Consider the following 22,375-nt stretch of genomic DNA (forward strand, 5'->3'; position numbering starts at 1 on the left):
TACCAACCTCAGACAATATTCTCTTCAGTCCCTCATTGTCTTCACAACACTTAAAAACAAAATGAATCAATCTGGCATTGTTCTCCCAATCTTACCACACTAAGTGAAAGGCAGCACAAGACTCAAAAGTTTTAGAACCAAAATAGGAGATGCCTTAGATTAATGTTATTTCTTACAGATTCTAACAGTCAAACAGTTTATTTAAATACATGAGATGAAAAATTAGCAAAAGAGAACAGTGTTTGTGCTACCTCTCCAGGAAGTCAAAGCTTTTTCAGAGGATGGCTTGATCTGAGAATTAAAAATGCATGGGTGTAAATTATGCATGGGAAACACACAAAACAATTAAACAGTGAGCTGTTTTTAAGAGGCTAATTAAAGCCTCATTGGAAGCTTTAAACATGTCACTCTTAACAGTTTAGCCCTGACCTTGACCATTTTCTTACTGCTGGTTTTTACTGTTCAGCATTTTACTACTAGCCTTTACTGCTGAAGTAAACTTGATTTAAGTGTTCAGTGGCTCCTGTGTTAGCAAGTGGGATAAGAACCAAGAGGATTTACTCCCCAAGTGGCCTCTTCTAGGCACTTGAGGGTATTTGAAGATACCTGTACTACCTTTCTTTGTTCACAAATCCATTAAATGGGGAGCAAAACAGTGTTTATATTTGGAGATCAACAGTAGGCTAAGAAACAAGAGTTTACAGTACTGTGAATTTCGAAGTTCAACAGTTTTGTATGCTGTCCACCTATTTTCCTGACCACAGAGAAGCTGAGAGGAAGGAAAACATTTGAGAGATTGTTAGTATATAACTGCCTTTCTCCATTTTTACTTCCATCTCCAAGACAGAGACAAGACTAAAAGAAAAGATACATTTTGAAATTTTTCATAAGCTGCAGTATCTTGACAATTTCAACAAGTAAACTGACCAAAAATACATCAAAAGGTGGCACTTCCTAAGTCTAAGTGTTTTCACAAACAATAGTTCTATATTGTCATTTCAGTATCTGTACCAGACTAAAACTGTGAACCACTGGAAGAAGAGCTATGATAGCTTTTAATATTTTATGTCTTATTTTGGTGTTTAATTCCAAATAGCCAGGCAAACAAAGCAGTAAATATGCTATTAGACAGATTAGGAAACCACAGAATAAAAAACACACGATTTGGATCAAGATCATCTGTCAATAATAAAGAAAATTAAGTGCATCAAATTAAAGTTTTCTCACATCAAAACAAAATTACCAGAATTGAGACAATTCATAGAATGGGAGACAACTTCATCAACAGGTAAGTGATTAATATCCAGAATATAGAAAGAGTCTAAAAACTAAACAGCAAAAGAACATTAACCCAATTAGTAAGTAGACAAATACAGTTCTCAGAAGAAACACAAATGGCTTATAAAGCAACATCCTTAAGACATAAAAGTAATGCAAATCAAAAGTACACTAAGATTCCATCTCACCACAGTCATAATGGCAATCATTAAGAAAACAAGTAACAAATGCTAGCGAGGATGCAGGGAAAAGGGAACCCTCATATACTATTGGTGGGAATGTAAACTAGTGCAACACTATGGAAACCAGTATGGCGGTTTCTCAAAAAACTAAAAGTTGGGCATACATCTCAAGGAGTGCAAATCAACATACGAGAGACCTGCATACTCATGTTTATCGCAGCTCTCTTCACCACAGCCAAAATGTGAAACGTCTGAGGTGCCCAACAACCAATGAATGGATAAAAAGATGGTATGTATATACACACATACACGCACACACACTATTCATTTTCCTTATTCATCCATCCATACACACACACCAGGGATATTACTCAGCCACAAAGATGAGATTGTATTTGCAGAAAAATGTATGGAACTGGAGATCATCATGCTGAGCGAAATAAGTCAAGCACAAAGGGCCAAATATTGCATGTTCTTGCTCATTTTTGGGACCTAGACCTGAAATTATGATAATAATGGGGCATGAATGTGTATGGGAGACTATCTGGGAGGTAGGAGAAAGGATACTGAGGGGTGAAGAGGATATATATAATATGCATATAAATATATGCTGTCTTCACAGCATAAAGAAACCCACCAGACAAGGAGATAAGAATGGGAAATATAATGGAGAGGGTGAACTTGTTTCAGATATACTGTATTCCTGTAATTATCACCATAAAATTCCCTCATTATTCATGGATAATTCAAAAATAAAAAAGATGGCTTTCTGCTAGAATATTTTTCAGCTTTTTACCTTCAGCTCCACATTTTTCCCGTTGTATCATTCTGAACAACATACATTCATTCAACAATTTACTGAAGACCTAATATGAGCTAGACATTAAAGATTCAGCAGTGAACAAGACAGGTATCATTCATAAAGAAATGAAAGTGACATCTAGATCAGGCATTAACCAACTAATTATACAAATAAGTAACACTTGCAAGTGAAATAAATAATACAAATGCCACAGACTGTAATGGAAGAATCTAGCTTTGTCTGAAGATATGGAAAATTTTCCTTAAGAAAGGAAAAGTCAAGTTTTCCTTGAGTTCTAGAAAGTAAAATATCAATGAGAAGTAGGTATATGCATGTGGAGTGGGGTTGTAGGGAGAAGATTCATTCCCAGGCAGTGGGACAGCATTGCAGATACCAAAACATAGGATTGTGGCTCCTTAGAACAGCAATTATCAAAGGTGGACTGATACCAACTATTCGGTTATAAAAAGTAAATTTAGGAACACAATTACCATTATGTACATAAAAAAGAATATTAAAGATCATCACCTACTGGAAGGGTATTGTTTTATAAAACTTTTGGATTGGTTCAAAATATATAATCAGTATTGGAATACATATTTGAAATGCTTTTCTTACTTTGCAGCAATCAAAATAGCCTAAAATCATTGATTAGTAAGTAGAAAGAGAAGGCCAGTGGGGCTTGAGGCTGGCATAAAATGGGGCTGCCTCAACAAGATGTCAGACAATGAGAGCTGTGTTTTTAGGCAAAGAACTACTGGGAGCTGCTGAAGGATATTAATCAGAAAAGAAAAACAAATCATTTAAATTTGAAAAGTTCACCGACTAGTACATGGAGAAAGAAGTGGGAAGAGGGTGGTAACAGGGGGTCAAGAATAGTTATAGGGAGGTCTGGGAGCATGAACTCAAGAGTAGACAGCACTCACCTAACAAGTGTGAGGCACTGGGTTCAATTCCCAGGACTTCAATAGTTAAGGGAGATTAGTTCAGAAGCTATTGTACTCATGTAAGTGATGGGTGGCAGCTTGGGCAAAAATGATGGCAAAAATAATTGAAAACACAAAATATAAGTTTAAAGTACTCAAGTGTGCATTTAAAGAGTATGATCATAAAAAATTTTAAAAGACTATGACTTTTTAATCATTGAAATGAGAAATTCAATGGAAGTTTAACAGCTAATCAGACATACGAATGAGATCGTTAGTGAAATGGAAGAGATGTAAATGCAATACAGCACAGACGCATAACCAAAAAAATGGGAGAGATTGTTTTTTTTGGAATGAAGACTCTGGAAAACAAAACCAAACCTTAGGGAACTAGGGAGAAGAAATACCCAAAGAGCAAGGGAAAAGCCATCTTCCAAATCAGGAGTCCCAGTGAATGTCAATCAGCCTAAATAAATTTCACCCTTAGACACATACTGTGAAACTGCCAAACACCAATAAAAAAAGAAATCCTAAAGGCAACCTGCAAAAAAATTCTAATTACAGAATAAGCAAAAAAAGATGTTACTGTACAAAACAATGCCATTTTTGAGGTTACAATAAATACACAGGACAGAATACAGACCAACAAAATAAGCTGGGAAGACTGTTCCAATAATTTTTCCTGCATGTTGCATGTATTAATTTTAAGATTTTCAAGTTAAAATCACTTGTTAAATTTTCTAGGGTAACCATTATAAGAACAGAATATATATGTGCTCAACTAATACAAGGAAGATTCATGGAAAGGAGATCGAGTCATAAGAAGGTAAGAAATAGGCAAAAGGAAAAATCCAAAAGAGGACCTATTGAAATCTTCTAAAATGGTAGAAACTAACCTATGTATATTAGTAATCCTAATATATTAAAACAGATTTAACTTCACAGTAAACAGACACAAAGTTGTAAGGCTAGTTACAAACACTCTGGATAAGCAAGAAGATGGAAACAGCATGCTTTCAACACTTGAATTATGACACTGTACACATAGTGCAATACTACAAAGCACTGAAAAGGAATGAATTAAAGCTGAGTACATCAACACAGATGAATTTCAGCATTGAGAAAGCCACAGAATATTAAATATGACTTCAACTAAATACAGGTGGAAAATACACAAAGTTAAACATTTTTGCTACTAGTACACATACACACAATGAAACCATTTAAGAAAAATAAAGAATTATTAGGACAAAAGTTATGGTGGAAGTTTCTTTTCAGGGGCAAATAGGAAAATAGTAGTGAGGAGGCCCACAGGCTGTTTATAGTGAGTAGGACAATTCTATTTCTTAACCTGAGTAGCAGAAAGTACTAGGTAAATACATGTGGATTTCTTCATTAAACTGGGTATCTAAATACCCAGTAAATATGTATAGAACTTTTATACACTTTAATATAATTTTATATTTTTAAAAGGCTTACATACATATACGAATGCATAAAAAAATTAAAATATGCAAGCAACCACTTACTTAAAGTAAGCTTCACGAACACTTCTATCCTTTGATATACCTGCAAAAGCAGCTAATAAGCTTCAGAAGGTCTCGCCATTTATAAATGACAAAATAAGAACACAAACAAAATTGTGTTCAACTTTTATTGGAAGTCTACCTGTCACAAAAGTTTAAGAAATCCACAACCAAATAATTTCTATGCAAACTTCAAAAACAGATTTTAACAGAGAAATGCTGGAAACATAAAAACGGTTATCAGGTTTTTTTTAAATTGATACTAGTACAGAGATACTGTGATCTTTAAAGTTCAAAGATCAGCAAAAGTTTTAGGAAAAAGTAAGCATTATTTGAATGAGTATAAATACGATCAAAATCAAAGGGATGTTCTTCAGCATTTTATATGTTCCAATAGTCTTTTCTTTTTTGGGGGGGGAGATGCTAGTTTCCAATGATTTTACCACTAAAGAAAAAATAGAATACTCTGCTGTTACTGAAAGATAATGTTGAGACCTGAATTGTTGCCTATCAACTGTCTCACAACCTACCAAACATGTGCACCTTAACCCTTTACAAACGTAAAGGACTATAAAGCAACAAGATATAAATGATAGACATGATAATGTGGTTTGCTGTCTACGTCTCACTTTAATATTCATGAAGTATGATCTTAGCACAGCCATCTTAGGATGATTCTTTGTCAGTAATATACAGTATCACAGAAAATTTCGGTTATTTCCAGGCTTACAATGAGGCATCAAATGCTAGATTCCTTTTTGGTTAGGGCAGTTTAGACATACAGAACATGAAAGTGATAGACACAGAGTAAATGAGTAGTATTAGTTTTCTATCCCCTTGAGTTTTTACTGGTCCACTAGCACACAGTAAACTTTTTAACTGCTAGGCTAATTATCTACAAAACTTTGCTATTAATGTGGCTTGGTTGAGCAACAGCTTTAAAATAAACAGTGAATATTAGTAATATCTCGGTAAGAATGTTTGATCCTTAGGTCACTGGCTAGATGGAAACATGGGATCTTAACATCTTCACTATAGTGTAACCTGATGTATGTGTTTATCTAGTTTTGTAATTAACTATAGCTTTACTTCTTATAGATCAGGACATTTTTGATTCATCCAGGGGTCAGATGTCACTTTTTGGGTATTATTTTGTACTACAAAATAATCCATTTTACATTTGTGTACATTATTTTCCCGTCCTATCTTAGACATTTCCACAACAATGGCAAATAAAAAATTAGCACTTAAGCTTACCTTAAGCAATAATTTTGCCTCTACTTTCAGCTCCTCTGGAGTACCATTTAGTAGTGTTAATACTCCAAGTCAGAGATCAAAAACCATATAGCAGGTAGATCAATTCTGGCACTTGGGTGTTTTGTGCCACATGACAAGCTGAATTGTTGTAATAGTGAACATAAAACCTACAAAGCCTAAAATATTTACCATCTGGCATTTTAGACAAAGCTTATATACCCCTGCTTTAAGTTTAGTTTTGGGAAGTTCTCTATGTTCTTTAAGTAGGAGATGAAATTTAATTACTGTGGTCTCTGGAGAGAAGAAACAAATTTGTTATCTAACTGGGTTTTAGTTTAACAATCAAAGTTAAAAAAGAAATCAATCCATGTGTGTAAAGAGAACCTAATAAGGGCTTCATACTTCTTATATACCTTAGGGGTCCAGTAAAATGCACTGTGTATGTGTGTAAAACAGCCAGAAAAGCATTTCTAAAATTCAGCTTACACCTCATATTTAGTCTTTGTTAGCAACAGTTAGTAACTAAAGAATGACTAAGATTAAGAAACAGCTTTATTTCTAACCACCCCAAACTGGAAACAATCAAATATCTTAATAAGTACACAATTAGATGGTGTGGTACATCAATACAACAGACTGCTATTCAGCAATAAAAAGGAATGAAATAGGGATCTGTGTTATATTGTCTGGGGAACAATCACAAGAAAAGTCTGTATATATTCAATGTAGACCCAATTTAAAACAATTTTTTTATCTTAAGTTGGTTGAATCTGCACATGTAGAACCTTTGGACATGGGCCAACTAAGTCAATTTCTGATACATTCTCATAAAGACAAAATTATAGAGATGGAGAACACCTTAGTGGTTGCTAAAGGCTAGAAATGCTGGGGGGGTTAGGTATAGTGAGAACATGATCTGCTGATAGTAGTTTTGTGTACCTTGACTGCACAAATCTACACATGATAAAATAGCACCGACTTAATCATACACATTGTGCCAATGTCAGTATCTTTGTTTTGATACCATTCTATAGAAACGTAATGAAAGATTGGTTTTAGCTTACATGAATCTCTCTGTACTATTTTTGCAACTTCCAATGAATATATTATTTCAAAATAAAAAGTTAAAACATACACACACGCACACATAAATTCATAGCAAGATAAAATGAACCACAGCCAATTTTATTCAAATGCTCCAAAATTTACACCAAGTATGTTAATTGCTTCTAAAATGTATGTCACCATTTATATAATGGCTTGATTATTTTGTTTTTCTTTTATACGTTTTCCATCTTTATGGTTCTTCAGTAGAAGCCAGAATCTTGGGTTGCCCAGTTAGGAGCCTAAAATATGTGGAGAGAAATCAATAGGGTGAAAAGAAAATACTTTCTGAAAATGCTAACATAGAAAAAACAAGTTATACAGCAAAAATATCATCTGATGTAGCTTTTGGCCAATGACAAAGTGTAACGATTGAATCACCAACAATCAATACAAACTAATCCTGAAGTATACAGAAAAAAAAAACACTATATAAAAGTTATATTCTAAGCTCAGCTATTCTAATTCTAATTCAACATTCTCTTTAAAACTAAAGGACTATTCTAAAGACACAAATCTGTTCCTCAAGGCTCAATTAAAAGAAGTCCTTGGATATTCCAGAGTTGCTTCCTAACAATTTCCTGCCCTCCAATTACACAGTCATAATGGCTAAAGAAAATTAAAAATGGTTTGATTCTGAAGCTACAAGGCCATTCAAGTTCCTTCAACATCCACTATGCAGAATCTAAACCACTAAAGGGGGATTATTTTTGGACAGTTAATTCTGAACACCAGATAATACATAAAATGAAATTTGTATAAGATCAGCACAAATAGACATAATAAGATCAATATTTTTCAAGAATTTTCTTTAGATTTACAAAAAGTACAGATTTCAAGCACTTGAAAGAGGACATTTGTAAGTTACCATCTATGAGTAGCAAAATGATGTGCTGAGAACCATGAGGAAATGAGTTAATAAGAAGTCACGCAGGAAGAAAAGGAAATAAATAGCTATAATAAACTAGGAACCCAATATTTTAAAGTCTTCTTGACTAATGTATATAACATATCAAAGGCAAAATTCTTTTCAGTAATCTCTTAAACAAAATGTTCACAAGCTTAAAAAGAAATGCACAATCTGATACAACTTATATCTATACCTTCTTAAAGTTGATAAAACAGTTATGTTACATTGTTGATAAATCCCAGACAACAGAAAACTGTGGTTCTTACCTCTGACCTACTATTCTGATTAAGTTTCTTTTCAATATTCATAGCCAACATCTGGCTTCTGAAAGAAAGACTTTTGGTCTTTTCAATCACTTGCTGATAGGGTGAGACTGCATTGTTACCCATAACCACATGACCCTAAAATGAAACAGAGAGAAACTGTTATTGTAATATTAATGACTAGAATGTCCCACCAAGTCATAAATATGAGTAACACTGTATGCCTGTTGCACATATTTTTATACAAAGTACAAAAGACATTTACTCAGCAAGAAAAAAAACAGGAGGTTGATTTTGCCTTCAAAGAACTATTATACACTGAAAAAAAAAATTAACACAAAAATTTTTAATGGAATAAACTGTTCTAATTAAAAATTTCTGAAAGTATAAAATAATCAGTAATTGTTATGTGGTATGTACCATCACTAGTACAATACTCACTAATTTAGAATCAATTTTGGCATCCAGTCTTGCATTTCTGATCAAATTCACAATCCATCTTTCAGCTTCTTCTGGAGTCATGTTTAGTTTATCTGCCAACATACTAAGAAAAAAAGTAAAAACAGTAATGTTAATTAACTAGGCCTAAAAACTTCAGTTTTATGCACATAGTGTTTAACCCACAGTGTGCACAGAAACTTCTGAGTACTTCTGAGTCATTTATTCATATATACCATGACCCTTACCATCTGCATTGGCCATGTTTGTGGCAACTGTTTTGTACTGTTTCCATTTGGCCAGCTAGACTATAAAGAGCTTGAAGGGAAAGCACTATATTCTGCATTTATGGAAATCCTTCTGGTTTCTAGAACACCTTACACTAAGGTACAACAAATGACAATTAAAGGGAGAAAAAATGTTTTATGATAAATAATGACTAGACAAAGTAAACCCACTAAATCAGTAGTAAGTATAATATAATGAAAAATAACTAAAGCTCAGGGCTGCTGTATATGCCTCTGCTACAAGCTCTGGGGTATTCATTCATTGGAGGACCCTATGTAACCTATATGGCTACAAAACAGAAAAGAGAGAGGAAGAGACAGACACAGACAGACAGGAACATATAAAACAATTTCCATTTTACATTTTTCCAACTTACAGTCAAGTTATAGAGGGCCACTATAGGTAGAGCTTGATTTAACATGACTGAAGTAAGCACTAGTGTCTGTAGCAGGCAAAAGAAGGCTATGTATACATGTATATGCATGACACTGTCTACTAACAGTAAGTAACTACCCTGTTTTCATTTGAAGTTATTACACACTGCTCAACCTGTTAATGTAATCATTGGTTGGTTAAAAGAAGTAGATTATCGACAAAATTGTCCCTTGGGATATCACAGGCTAAAATCCCTGATCTGACAGTATTCCCACCTTTAAAATGTAAACATTTAAGCCATTGTTAACTGCCTTATAATGCAATTTTAAAGCTCTCAACCCAATGAAACCAAATGAGTTAATAAAAGTACCTATCCCTATTTTAGTTTAGTGATAGAATTTTGTTCAAAATGTAAAACCTAAATTACAATAGTCCAAAATTAAATCTAGGAAGAGATAATCATTTTTCCTTAAGACAAGCTTAAGAGTTAAAAATCCCAGTTTTAAACAATCCACTGAAGTTAGGAAAGAATACCATTTTACTTAAACAAAAAGACTTTTTAAAGGAAAAATTCCTACAACTAGTGTTTTCTGCGGCTTCCCAATAAACTCCTTGAGTTTCCCACTGGTGCTTGACTTATTTTAGAGAAATGTAAACCTCACTCTCATCTGTACTAACAAAGTAAGCAAATATCTGAAGCTGTTGAAGATAAAGAATTTTCCAAAAATATACTTGCCATTCTACTCTAGCATAAATGAAACAATTTGTACCAAATATATTGAAACTTCAATCTTCAAGATCTCTACTTTCTGTTTTTAAAAAGTAGAAACATTATTTTCAGATAGCAATTAATTATGTTCAGTTTACATAGTTACCATGTTAGTCCCAGATTCCTTTCAAAACTTAGAGCTCTTATACCAAAGGAATAAAATGAACTTGTAAGTTACTCATTCATAGCGAGCTGTAATTTAGCAACAACCTATTTTTTCAGTCTCCCATTATTGTGTCTTATGAATACCAAATGCCAGCCAACCAAACCAATTCTCTCTCTTGTCATTCATTCAGCAAAATATAAACTGGGTTAGGTGCTTGTGACAAAGAATCATCTGTTTTCAACCTTTAGAGAGTTTAAGGTAGAGGATAGGGATGGAGATATTCACCTAATTCTAGTCTGGGACTTTGGACAGTTTGTAAGGAAATGATATTTAACCTCAGATTTCAAAATAAAAGAAAGAATATCCCATTCTATTTAAGGACTCTGTATAGAATTCTAAATCTCATTTCAACATGGCTAAAGCAATTTGGCAATATGCATCAAGACCCATAAATGTCTACATGCTCTGGCCTATCATCCCACTTTGGCAATTTATTGTTTGCACTGTGCTTGTTGACCCTTTACTCAGTAAATCAAGTCAAGGAAAAGCATGAAATAAGGCCCAAGAAGCATCAGTAAATTACTGATGGCATCTAAGGTTATCTAAGTTAGCAATCACTCTGAAAGCAAATTAATGTGGCAAGAGTAGAGTTTTTCTTAAGTAACATGAAAATACAGTAAGTGAAATCAAATGAATAATGGAAATTCAAAGTCCACAATTATTTTCCATTCTAATTAATTCTATGCAAAAACAGTAAAGCTTTTAAAGAATAAAAATGTACTATTCTGTGAAAACTTAAAAGACAAAAAGCCTGGCATAAGCTATCAACATGCTTACCTGATGTTATTGGAAATAATTCAGTTGATCAGTAAATTGAAGTAAAATATCTTTTCAGTTGATTAACTGAATTATTAATGTATCAAAACGCAGAATTTCTGAGAAAAATTTAAATTAAATGCTTTAAACAGAAACAAGTTCTACATTTAGCTTACACTAAAAATCTCAACCCTGTCTACAGACAGTTTAAAGTAGACATTATTTTCTGTACATGTGTTTCACAACTAGTTTTCGGGCTCAACTGACATAAAAACATGACATGGCTATGTTAAATAAGATATGCACATGCTCCTAAAGTGCTTTCAAAAAAAGCAAAAAGTACCACTTCATCTTTAGTCCAACTTCTTTAATTAAACATGTTCATGAGTCCAGCAGAAAAGTCAGATACTTCCTTTTGTTTCTGGGAAGTAATTAGTACCACTGTTCCAGTTAAAAACATAGCTGGGTACCAGTGGCTTATGCTCGTAATCTTAGCTACTTGGGAGACTGAGATGAGGAGGATTGTGGTTCAAGGCCAACATGGGTAGACAGTTCTCAAAACTCCATTTCCAAAATAATCAGAGCAAAATGGACTGGTGGTGTGACTGAGTGGTAGAGCTTTGCAAAAACATAGTTGAGTTCAAACCCGAGTCCCATCCCCCCACAGACAAAAAAAGGAGAACATTAGCTGAACTAATTAAAACTTTCATCAACTCTAGGTTGACTTTCTATCAAGTCTTCAATGCTCAATCTCCCAAAGAGGGCCTCTCTTCTCCGAACCCTCCAAGTCATAATTTTCCCTCCACCCTCTCATATCATCAAATATGTGTGTAAATAAGGATCACAAGTACAGCATTTCATGTCTTATTAATTGCCTTTCAGACAGTGTAACTTTCTAAATTTTGATACCCACAATTTATTTCAAATACTGCAGATTCAAGCAAAAAAATATGAGAACTTTTGGTCTGGTTTTTCATTGAAAACCATGGTCAACATATCAAAGAAAACTCCACATCTTTCATAAGAGTATGCTATGAAGGCTAATTAAAGAATAAGTGTTAGATAGAAATTGTGTGTAACTGTGAGACATGAAAGAAAGAAAACAGAAGAATAAGAAATGCTAAATACTGCATGCAACAACTGAAAATTCTCATTGAATTTCACATCTTCAGTAGTTAAGAGTGTATGACCTTATAGCTAACACAGAAATGCAATGATAATGATCTTTGAAACTATTTCCATCTGGTAATGCACCTTTTTATTTTTACTATCAGTAAGCATAATTTAAACATAAATTATTATGTGGAAATAAGAACTTGAAGAAAAACATTTAAGATCTAAAATGTTACTTAATAAAATAAGTGAAGAAGAAATGAGTTCATAACATAAAGAAATGGAAGAGTAGTTGGCAAACTTTCTTTTTATGAAAAGTCAAAACTTAATCTCTTATAGGGAAATCACATTAATGTATACTCCAACATGTTTATCATATACACTCAAAATGTATTTTCATACTTTGTTTTTATCTCCAATTGAAAAATGGTCCAAGAATTATTTTAGAACAGCTTTAAAATTTCAGACACACACCATATCTAATAAACTATTCAGCTATACTAAATTAACCTCACCTCATGTCAGTAATCATTTCTGAAAGATGTTGCATACTTTATGATAAACAGATTTGTAACTTATCCTATGGAGCTATACATAAAAAAAATCTTAATGTGCATTTTTATAAAGATAGGATTATTATACTACATGATTGTAGCCATTTTGTCAAGAAATAGAGAATCCTGCAAACCACAGAAGGAGTTGTTTAATAAACGATGAGTTTTATTATTTTTTTGGTGAGACTGGGATTTGAACTCAGAGCTTTGTGTTTGCAAAGCAGGCACTCTACTGCTTGAGCCACAACTCCACTCCATTTTGCTTCAGTTGTTTGGAGATTGGGGTCTCACAAATTATTTGCCTGGTCTGGCCTAGAACCATGATCATCCTGATCTCAGCCTCCCAAGTAGCTAGGATTAAAGGCATTGAGCCACGAGTGCCTGGCTGAACCATGGGTTTATAATACTATTCTGTTTAGCATTTGAAAGTGTTCTTTGGGAGACTGAAAAGAGGCCAGGGACACTTACTTCCCTTTCCCCCTCCAAAACAATAAAATATCATAAGTGTACGTTAATTAGAGATGACTGGAATGTGTCATGACTAGCATTAAGTAGAAAAAGTCTAGTTTGAGACATTCCATTTAGAGAGTTATCAGGGTTCACTGAAACGTCTATCTAAATTATTTATCTGGGCTTTCCAAGACACAAAATATGTCCATGCAATTCTTGCTAGTCACTACACTGTTCTTCAAAATATCTATTATAATTTGTGATTCTATATTTAATATCTGCTTCTTCCTCTTTATTTTATGCTCTTTGAAGACATACCTTACTACTTTCTTGCCAGTGTCTGAACAGAAGAGTCACTTTTTTGATGTTTTCTTCTTTGAATAACTGTATTATTAGTTATGTTATGATTAAAATTTGGATAAGACCAGAAAATCTATTCTTTAAAAATTTAAGATTTTTGTCTAACTTCTTTGGATAGTTTCAATGTACAGCTAGGTTTAAAGACATCTGAATTAGAGACAATTTCTGATGCATCGTTTAAAGGTAAGATTACTTCTGTTGCTTATTTTCATGGATTCTAAACCACTACACGTAAATGAAGATGTTTACAGCATTTGTTAAAACCCAACATAGATATTTAACATTATTTTTAGTTGCTGAATTTCTAGTCCAGTAAAGCAGCTTTAAAACCACAAAAAAGCCGATACCTTATACATTATAAAGATATTAAGTCACTGATTTGTCATTCCATTATTCTAACAGGCTGTAATTACATGGCTAAAAAAACAGAAGAGTAAATGTGGTGGTTTTCAATTCTATGTTTTAGAATAATCACACTTGAGGTACAACAAAGCAGTCCTCCTAAACTTCACAGAATAGTACATTACTAAATCTGATTCAAAAGTTTGCAGTGGCTGCAAAGAATCTGTTTATAAGCCAAAACTCTACAGAGATTCTGAGCCAGACATAAACATTGACTTAAGGATTTCATCTTTCCCCTTTGTCTCAAATGATACTCTAAACAACCAGTTGGTCTAAACTGATTGTAAACATAAATTGTTCACAACAAAAAGGAATATATAGTGAGGTACGGTACAATGAATATGAAAATCCTATCAGCCTAGACTAGATTAAATAAGACCCAGCTAGCTTAATGCTCCTTAGCCTTAGCCTTAAGTTTCCAATGTAAAAAACAATGGCACTGTACTGACTTATGTTTCGAAAACTGTTTCCAAGAAGCCTTAGGGTTCCAAAGAGGTGTTCTATATAATACTGCATTTGAAAATGTCTCATTGTTTATATGTGTACACACACACACACACACACACACACACGGGAGGGGGGAGGAGGAGGAAGTGCACTTGCACACATGTAAGATCTGAAAACCATGCTTCTAGAATTTGAAATGTCAGCCACCTTTCAAGTGCACCATTCTGAACAAAGTAGATGCAAAGCATTTCCATCACTGCAAAGAGTTCCACTAAGAAGACAATTTTAATTTATCCCACAATAATCTTGTAGTTTTGGGTTAGAAGTTCCCTAAAATTTCTTTCAGCTCAAAAATTCTAACTTAATATTTGATAAGAAAAAATTAACCTATGTATTCTTTCATAATCTATTCATTTTTAATCATCCAAATTAGTAAAATATTAGCCAACAAAAGTTTGAGCAATCTAGTATGAAAGTAAGGTCTACTACTAAAAGAAAAATATTTCTGGACTGGGAAAGTCACTAGAAATTTAGTCTAAAAGTACTCACTTTCTCTGGAGACACTATCTAGCAGAAATCTAAAGGGATCAAAGAAAAAATAAAAGTGTACACCATGATAAATCTGAAAATTTCTTAAACTCAATGTCTCTCCCTGAGGTTTGAACTCATGGCCTGTCCTTGTGCTTGCTAGGCCCACATGAGCCACAGCTCCAGCTCTGAAATTTTCTTAGGTTCTTAGGTAATGATAATATCACATAAAGTTTATAGAAGCATTCCCACTCTGTTACATTCTTTGAGATAACACATCTCTCCTGAGTAGACAGGATAACTCGTAATCTAAATGACCACACTGTAGTTGGAAATGGGAAAAAAATTCACAAGGAAAATCAAAATACTAACATTCCTCTTTTACAAGCCTTAAGTGCAAATATTAAAACAAAAAATTCAAGAATTAAGTCATCTATTGTTCAAAAGTGACATATGTGATGTACCTCCCTTTTATCTCACAACCAACCACATATGAAGAATATAGAATATGAACATAAGAACCAGACTTTATAACTAATATCTGCAAGTTATGTAAAGTATTTTAAAACTGATTCAATTCCCATAGGAAAAGTCCCATGATCTCACTATACTTCTAACTCTGGATAACCCATTCAATGACAACTCACTAAAATTAGGCAAGCAAGTATGCATCCCTTAGCAAACAGAAAAGGCATTTAAGAAAAAGAATTTAGTCTACACAAAATTTCTCACAGGTAAACCTTAAAGTGCAAAGTTTTCATGTTTTATATTTGACTTCTCTGTGGCCAAAGAGCACTAATTATTTTTTAAACCCTAGTATGTAAAATTAGTTTCTAATAGGTCGTGTATATTTCACAGTCTTTTCCTAATAATATTTTCACACAACAGAAAATTTCAAATAAAATTCACCATAAGTTTTCCACCTTTCAACATTTTAGGTTATCATAGGAATTTACTGTATGAGAATCAAAATATGTAATTAAATAAAATAAACTTAATCAACAAAAACAATTACCAAATGTAATGGTCTTCTAACAGAACTTCCAATTTACTAATGGAACTACTGTTTGAACTACTGTTGAAAACCCTTTTAAAACTGGTTACTTCACTATGTAATGGTGTAACAGTGTTTCTTTCTTAAAAAAGTAACTGAAAACGTGGGAGAAAGTCTTCCTGTCATTTTGAAAAATTATGATGTGCCATACACACCAAAGTTAAGGATATCTGTGTATGTAGCATCCCAGGATTCAAAGAAAAGTGACTGGTTACAAATCACTACCAAATTGTTTCCTTTTTTCTCTTAAAAGGTAGATAAAATAAAAATCCAATTAACTGGAATCCTAATAAATACAACTTTCTAATAAATAGCAATTTTTAGGAAATTTTAAGTAGAAAATATGTATCAAATCAATTTTCTTACTTAATGCTGATGCACTGGTGGATACGACAAAATGTCTCAAATATGAAGAGTCGGGCATTTTCAATGAAATCCTCAAGACAAGCCACCAAGAAAAAGTCATTCACAAGCACCTGTACATGTAAAATATGACAGAAAAAAAAATTAATGATGCTAACAAGCAATTTCCAAATACTTGACTAAATACTTTGTCTGGTTTACTTACCATTCTATTCACTACAATTCTATCACCTAAGAGTTCTATATCACATTTTCTAGAACACCATGTTCAAGAAGCTTATAACTTAAGTTTTACCATGTAAGTAGAAAAAAATGAAAGAAAATGTTCCCAAAACTTCAAGGTCACTTATGACTTTAGGTAACAGAGCACTTATAAAGTAGTTCTGTCCTGTCCAATATACTATAAGTACTTCATAGATGATATAGCTCTTCTAGAATTTAAAATAAATAATAGACTAAAGACATGACTATTTAGAAAAAAGCAGACTTGGAACATTACAAAGGAAAAAACAGCAGAAATGGCTCATGTTCCAGTGATAGTATAATAAAAAGAGAATTATTTCAACTTCGAGAACAGAACAGGATCTCTTTTACTGTTCTGAACTCATAAGAGGGCCTCAATATTTAGCATAATGAATAAAAACCAATGTTTACTTGTTGGTGGTACACACATGTAATCCCAAGAATTGAGACACTATAGCAGAAGCACTGTGAATTCAAGGCCAGCTTGAACTACAAACAAACAAACATGAAACTGGCCAGGCACCAGCAACTTATGCCTGTAATATTAGTTACTTGGAGGGCTGAGATCAGGAGGATCTAAGTGCAAGGTCAGCCAAGTAAATAGTTCGAGAGACCCAATTTCCAAAATAACCAGAGCAAAATGGACTAGAGGTGTGGCTCAAGCAATAGAGCACGTGCTTTGCAATTGCAAGGCCTTGCATTCAAACCCCAATCCTACCAAAAAATAAAAAAATAAAAAACCAACATGAAATTGATGACTAGTAACCTGTGACGCTGGTAAATGTAGCTACATTTAGCAGACAAAATTTTTAGTTTATTAAAACTTCTAAACTAATTTATTCAAAACTACTGCAATTTAACTTTCACTGTTGCTCTGAAAGCACATTAGTGTCTAATGAACAACAGAAAAGACTTGTAAAATTTAACTAGTCAACTGTCTGGTATACACAGAACATTAATATAATCATGTGAAAAAGTCTAAAAATAAGTCCAACTATAATGTAAAATTGAGAATTACAACTGTGTTTAATTCAAAGTGGCCTTGCCAGTACATATGAAATATTTCACATTATTTGCTCATTCAGTCTAAGACATGGAATTAAGGATTCACCTAAGCATTTAAAATAACTCCAATGTTTTAACAAATCACCCTAACAAACAGTCCATATATGCAAACATTAAAATTTTGTGTACTCCTCCAATATGCTATTTTTAAGACTAACACATTTTTCTGATATAATTACATCATTACTTTAATTAATACAATGCAAGATCAACTCTAGCATATATTCAGGATGTAATTAGTTTACGTGTAAAGTTCATACTTACTGATTCACATTCCCTCAGTTTTTTTTGAGCCCCATCAAAGTCAAAGTTAACATATAAGCATTCAACAAATTCTGTAATTGGGTCTTTATATGTGTAAGACTCCTGTAAAATTAAGTCAAATGTATAGATCTGGTTAAACACTGTTTAGCATAGTGTCCCTAAATTATTCTAGTCTTGTTTCATTATTCTTTATAATTAATTTATAACAAATAATCCATTATCATATTCTCAAAGCAAGTACTCCCATCCTTATTCAAGATCATACTTTAAGTTTCCAATATCTTCCAAACCGTGTTCTTTAAATTCTCCAGTCATTTCAAAAGTTTTTATATTTCCTACAACTAATATTCTTTAGTCAATAAAAGTGATGAATTTTCTTAGCTATAAACATATTCATACTCTACTAGATAACAATTCCTCCTTTATACTTAAGTTACTAAAGCTCCAATAAAGATTTAAGTTCTTTTTCTAATTCATGGGGTTTTTTTGTTGTTCTTTTGTTGAGAAGCTCACTTAAAAGCAACCAACAGGACTGCAGCTTTTGCCCAACTTAGGGACTATTAATACCATTTTCTACTTAATGGTCACTCTGGCAATTATGCAGGTTTTGGTACTTTAGAAAATCTATGAAGATTTTAGTTTTACCTGTTGAATAACTTTTACTAAATCTTTTAGCACCTGCCGGCGTTTTCGGACATCTTTGTTTGTTATGACTGCAGTGGTCAAATAACGGAGAATATGTGGACACATTGTCTGAATTGCATTAAGGTACCTAAGATTAAAAAAACAAATTACTTAACATTTAATAAACTTACCAAGTTTTCTACATATATAACTGGGTGTTAAATTAATGGAAACTCTTGAACAGCCCATTATACTGCATGGTTTAACTAGCCTAAGACTGCAAACATTGAGGAATAAATATTGTTAAGGGCATCTCCAAGAAATAAAGAAACAGAATGTCAGCAATGATTCCCCAGTTTATACAGGCACTTCCCAATTAAGAAGAGACAGAAGACTCATTTAAGAGTCTAAGAATTCTATAAACATTGTTGAGTAACAGGACTTCAGATGTGTTAAGTAGTACTAAGCTATGATTTTCATTCACCCATCAGGACAAATAGTGAAAACCTTCTGTATGGAAAGCACTCACCATAGTCAGAAAATTGAGGATATAATACAAATTAGAGAAAATTCAGGTGATAAAAAAACTGGACACAATTGGGAGAAAGAAAACATTATGGTATTTCACAGCCTACATTAAATCAGTAGTACCAGAAATTAGAAAGAAAAAAAAAAAGGAACTGATGTCAAGTAAAAGTTAACAGGGCCTTGGCTAATATTTAAAAAAAAAAAATCTTACTATTCTGCTGGGTAACAGTGGACAAATCCTTCTGTTGCTTAGTGTATTCTCCTCCGCTCTTCCTTAAACAGTACCCTATCTATCCTATAAAGTGCTAGTTGAGCACCTCTTACTGTGACAACCTCAGAAGTAACTGTCACTAAAGATCATTCAAACCGTACCTCCAAGTTCCAAATTACCAATTCAGTTCCATCTCCCATCTGCTTCCTACTTCCTTCCTTAAAGCTTTCTCCGAGTGAATTGCTCTCCCTTATATTCCTGGAAAGACTAACTCCTAGCCATCCTTCAAGTCCAATTTAAGTATCTCTAAGTTCATCCAGACTATGGTTCATATATTTTTCTTATACTATTAATATATTTTTATTTTATTACTTTGTTATTAAAAACACTGCTTAAACTCTTTCAAGAACCCTAGAATTTAACATCTACTACTATCCTATGCCACCTAGCCCTGCTTAAATGCCCCCCAAACAAGACAAAAGTAGAAAAATAATCAATATCCACTACAGAATAAATAATTTGTAGGAAAAGGCCTAAAATGCGCCAGCCTAAAAAGCTACATCATCTGAAAAATTAAGTCTGGCTTCAAGTGGCAACTTTTTAATTGCAACATTCATACAGCAAAATTGTCTACCTCGATTCTCTCTTGCTAGAGACCTTGTGTACAAGAACAGGAAAGCAGAACTGTTTTCTAACATAAGTTTTGAGGTAGATAATTTTAGTAGGCATTTATGGGACTCACTCATAAATTTATCCAAAAATCAGTAAGTTTATCATATATAACAAAGTCATAGTTCTTTTCACTTAAAACTTTACATCTTGTACCATATATACTTTCATTACTTTCCCCAGCAGATGACTTCCTTGGGAAACATATTTCTAGAATATATGCCAGAGGCTGGCAAAGTTTTTGTAAAGGGCCAGAAAAACATTTTCAGGTCAGTGGGTAAGAGGAAAAATTGAGATTATGCAGGTACTTATAAAAGAAAAAAAAAAATTTACTGACAAAACCCAAAAGAAAGTATTTGAGTATAATTTTTTTAAATATAAGGGATAACTTGACTTAAAGGTCGTTATCATTAAAATTGACTTCAAATGTTAACAATGATCTCTACTGAGATTCCCTCCCTCCTTTCTCTCATTCTTCGTTTCACAGTGTTGGGATTTGAACCCAGAGCTCATGAAGGCCCATAAGCACTCTGCCACTACCACTAAGCTTCATTCCCAACCCTTTCTATTTAGTCCTTGAAATGCTGTTTACAAGGTACTCTAAATACTGCTATCAACTGACCAACATATTAAATTGAGTAATTTATTATTTGTAGAATTCTATTAAATTCTTCTTTTGATATTGCCTTTTGACAATCATTACAACCACAATTAATTGCCTCCAATTCAACTGCATTAAATAAATTTTGAAATATGAGACTATCCTTTGTACTTGTAATGAGGTTTAAAACTTTCTAAAACCGTAATTTGAGCTTGAAAATATATCTGCTGCAAATCTGTGGAAATGAAGGTTTTGGTTCTTGAATTTTTAACAGAATGGAAAATAAAAAAGCAGCTAGGCACTACTTGTCATTTATCCCATGGTGTCATTTAAATGACTTTAGTATAAATTTTACATGAAAGAATTGTTTTACTTTGAAATTTTAGGTTGAACACTATCAAGACGGCAGCAAAAGTTAATCTCCAGAGTCATTTCAGTGCGTGACAAAAATGGTAGAGGGCAGTTATCATCTCTCGGAAAAACGTCAATCTTGTTCTGGACCAACATGCTCCCTCCATTCTGAGCAACTATTCTAGCTTAAACAAGTATATTTTCTCTGAAATCAAAAGAAATTTAATTGACTCACTACTTGTAAATTACTTATCTTACTTGGCTAACAAAAGAAATAAAAAATTTACTTTGATTGAAACCTCACTGTCACTACTTCTTTGTGAGCAAATTCTGCTATGATGCAATAATTTTAAATTTCCTAATTTTCTGACAGTTGCTTTCCAGTTAGTTGAGAGTACTGTGATTAGTTGAGAATACTGTCATGAGTACTTATAATCTGGTGGTAATGTGGACATATTCTGTATTGTTTTAGTTCAGTGGTTTTTTTTTTTATAATTCAATATTAAAAACAAAAAAAAAGCACTCTACTCTGCCTTAAAAGCACATTTGAAGTCCAGTCTCTCTCCTTGTCTTGACCTAAGCATGGACTTGTAATAAAAAGACATATAAATGTAAATAAAAGGTTCCAGTGTGGCAATAAAAGTAGCAGGAGAAACACTGTACAGGCATAACCATGACATCACTGAGATTTGTAGTACACAAGGAAATCTACCACAAGGAAACGAGGGATAACAAATTCAAATATTAGAAGTGCATTTTAAGTTTAAACTAATTATATAGAATTTCAAATAAATAAAACCAAAATTATACAATGAAATAACTTACTGTGGCTGGTAAAGGAAGAGATCAATAATATTATCACGACCTTTGGGGTGGTTGAAGAAAACAAACAGAGACCAGTGAATGAGCCATGTTCGCTGCTGAAGGGACTGGAGTGGAGAACTCACAGACTAAAGGATTAAGAAATGTATACACAGAAAACATCAATATATGAGAAAGAGGCAAGGGAAAAAATAGCACTGATTTAAAAAATGTTAATTAAAACAAGACCCTTCTAAGGCATATACTATGGTCATTACAATCCAAGCCTAACCATATATCCTTTTTCTTTGCATGATTCTTGACATTCCAAATTATCACACTGGGCTGACAGTGTCTCAAGTGGTAGAGTGCCTACCTAGCAAGCCTGAGGCCCTGAACTCAAACCCTAGAATTGTAAAATAAGTAACTACCAAATTATCACACAGCTCTTAGAGGCAGAACCAATGATGTTCACCAAACGATACGGAGTTTGAACTTAGGGCCTCATTGCTTGCTAGGCAAGTGCTCTACCACTTAAGCCATGCCCTAGCCCTTTTTGCTTTTTTAAAGTTACTTTTTAGGTAGGGTGATGCTTTTGCCCATTGTCAGCCTTGGACTGCAATCTTTCTACCTACACCTCATGTACAGCTGGAATTATAGTCATGTACCACCACCCCTGGCCCTAAGAAAACATTGCAAATACAAGG

The 22,375-nt window shown here is 33.3% G+C and overlaps 1 protein-coding gene across 1 annotated transcript in view; it reads right to left on the reverse strand.

Annotated features, from left to right (window-relative positions):
• Positions 1 to 7,135: 7,135 nt before the first annotated feature.
• Eif3e (eukaryotic translation initiation factor 3 subunit E) overlaps positions 7,136 to 22,375 on the reverse strand; it is a 30,383-nt gene continuing 15,143 nt past the window's right edge. Inside the window, exons 7-13 of the mRNA XM_020179685.2 lie at positions 21,693 to 21,817; positions 18,529 to 18,655; positions 17,884 to 17,985; positions 16,315 to 16,424; positions 8,690 to 8,792; positions 8,252 to 8,386; positions 7,136 to 7,317 (exon numbers count right to left, since the gene is read on the reverse strand). Coding sequence (XP_020035274.1) covers positions 7,279 to 7,317; positions 8,252 to 8,386; positions 8,690 to 8,792; positions 16,315 to 16,424; positions 17,884 to 17,985; positions 18,529 to 18,655; positions 21,693 to 21,817 — 741 coding nt within the window. The 3' untranslated portion in view covers positions 7,136 to 7,278. The remainder of the gene's footprint in view (positions 7,318 to 8,251; positions 8,387 to 8,689; positions 8,793 to 16,314; positions 16,425 to 17,883; positions 17,986 to 18,528; positions 18,656 to 21,692; positions 21,818 to 22,375) is intronic.

This window comes from Castor canadensis, chromosome 3, assembly GCF_047511655.1.
Source record: "Castor canadensis chromosome 3, mCasCan1.hap1v2, whole genome shotgun sequence".
Classification (NCBI taxonomy): Eukaryota; Metazoa; Chordata; class Mammalia; order Rodentia; family Castoridae; genus Castor; species Castor canadensis.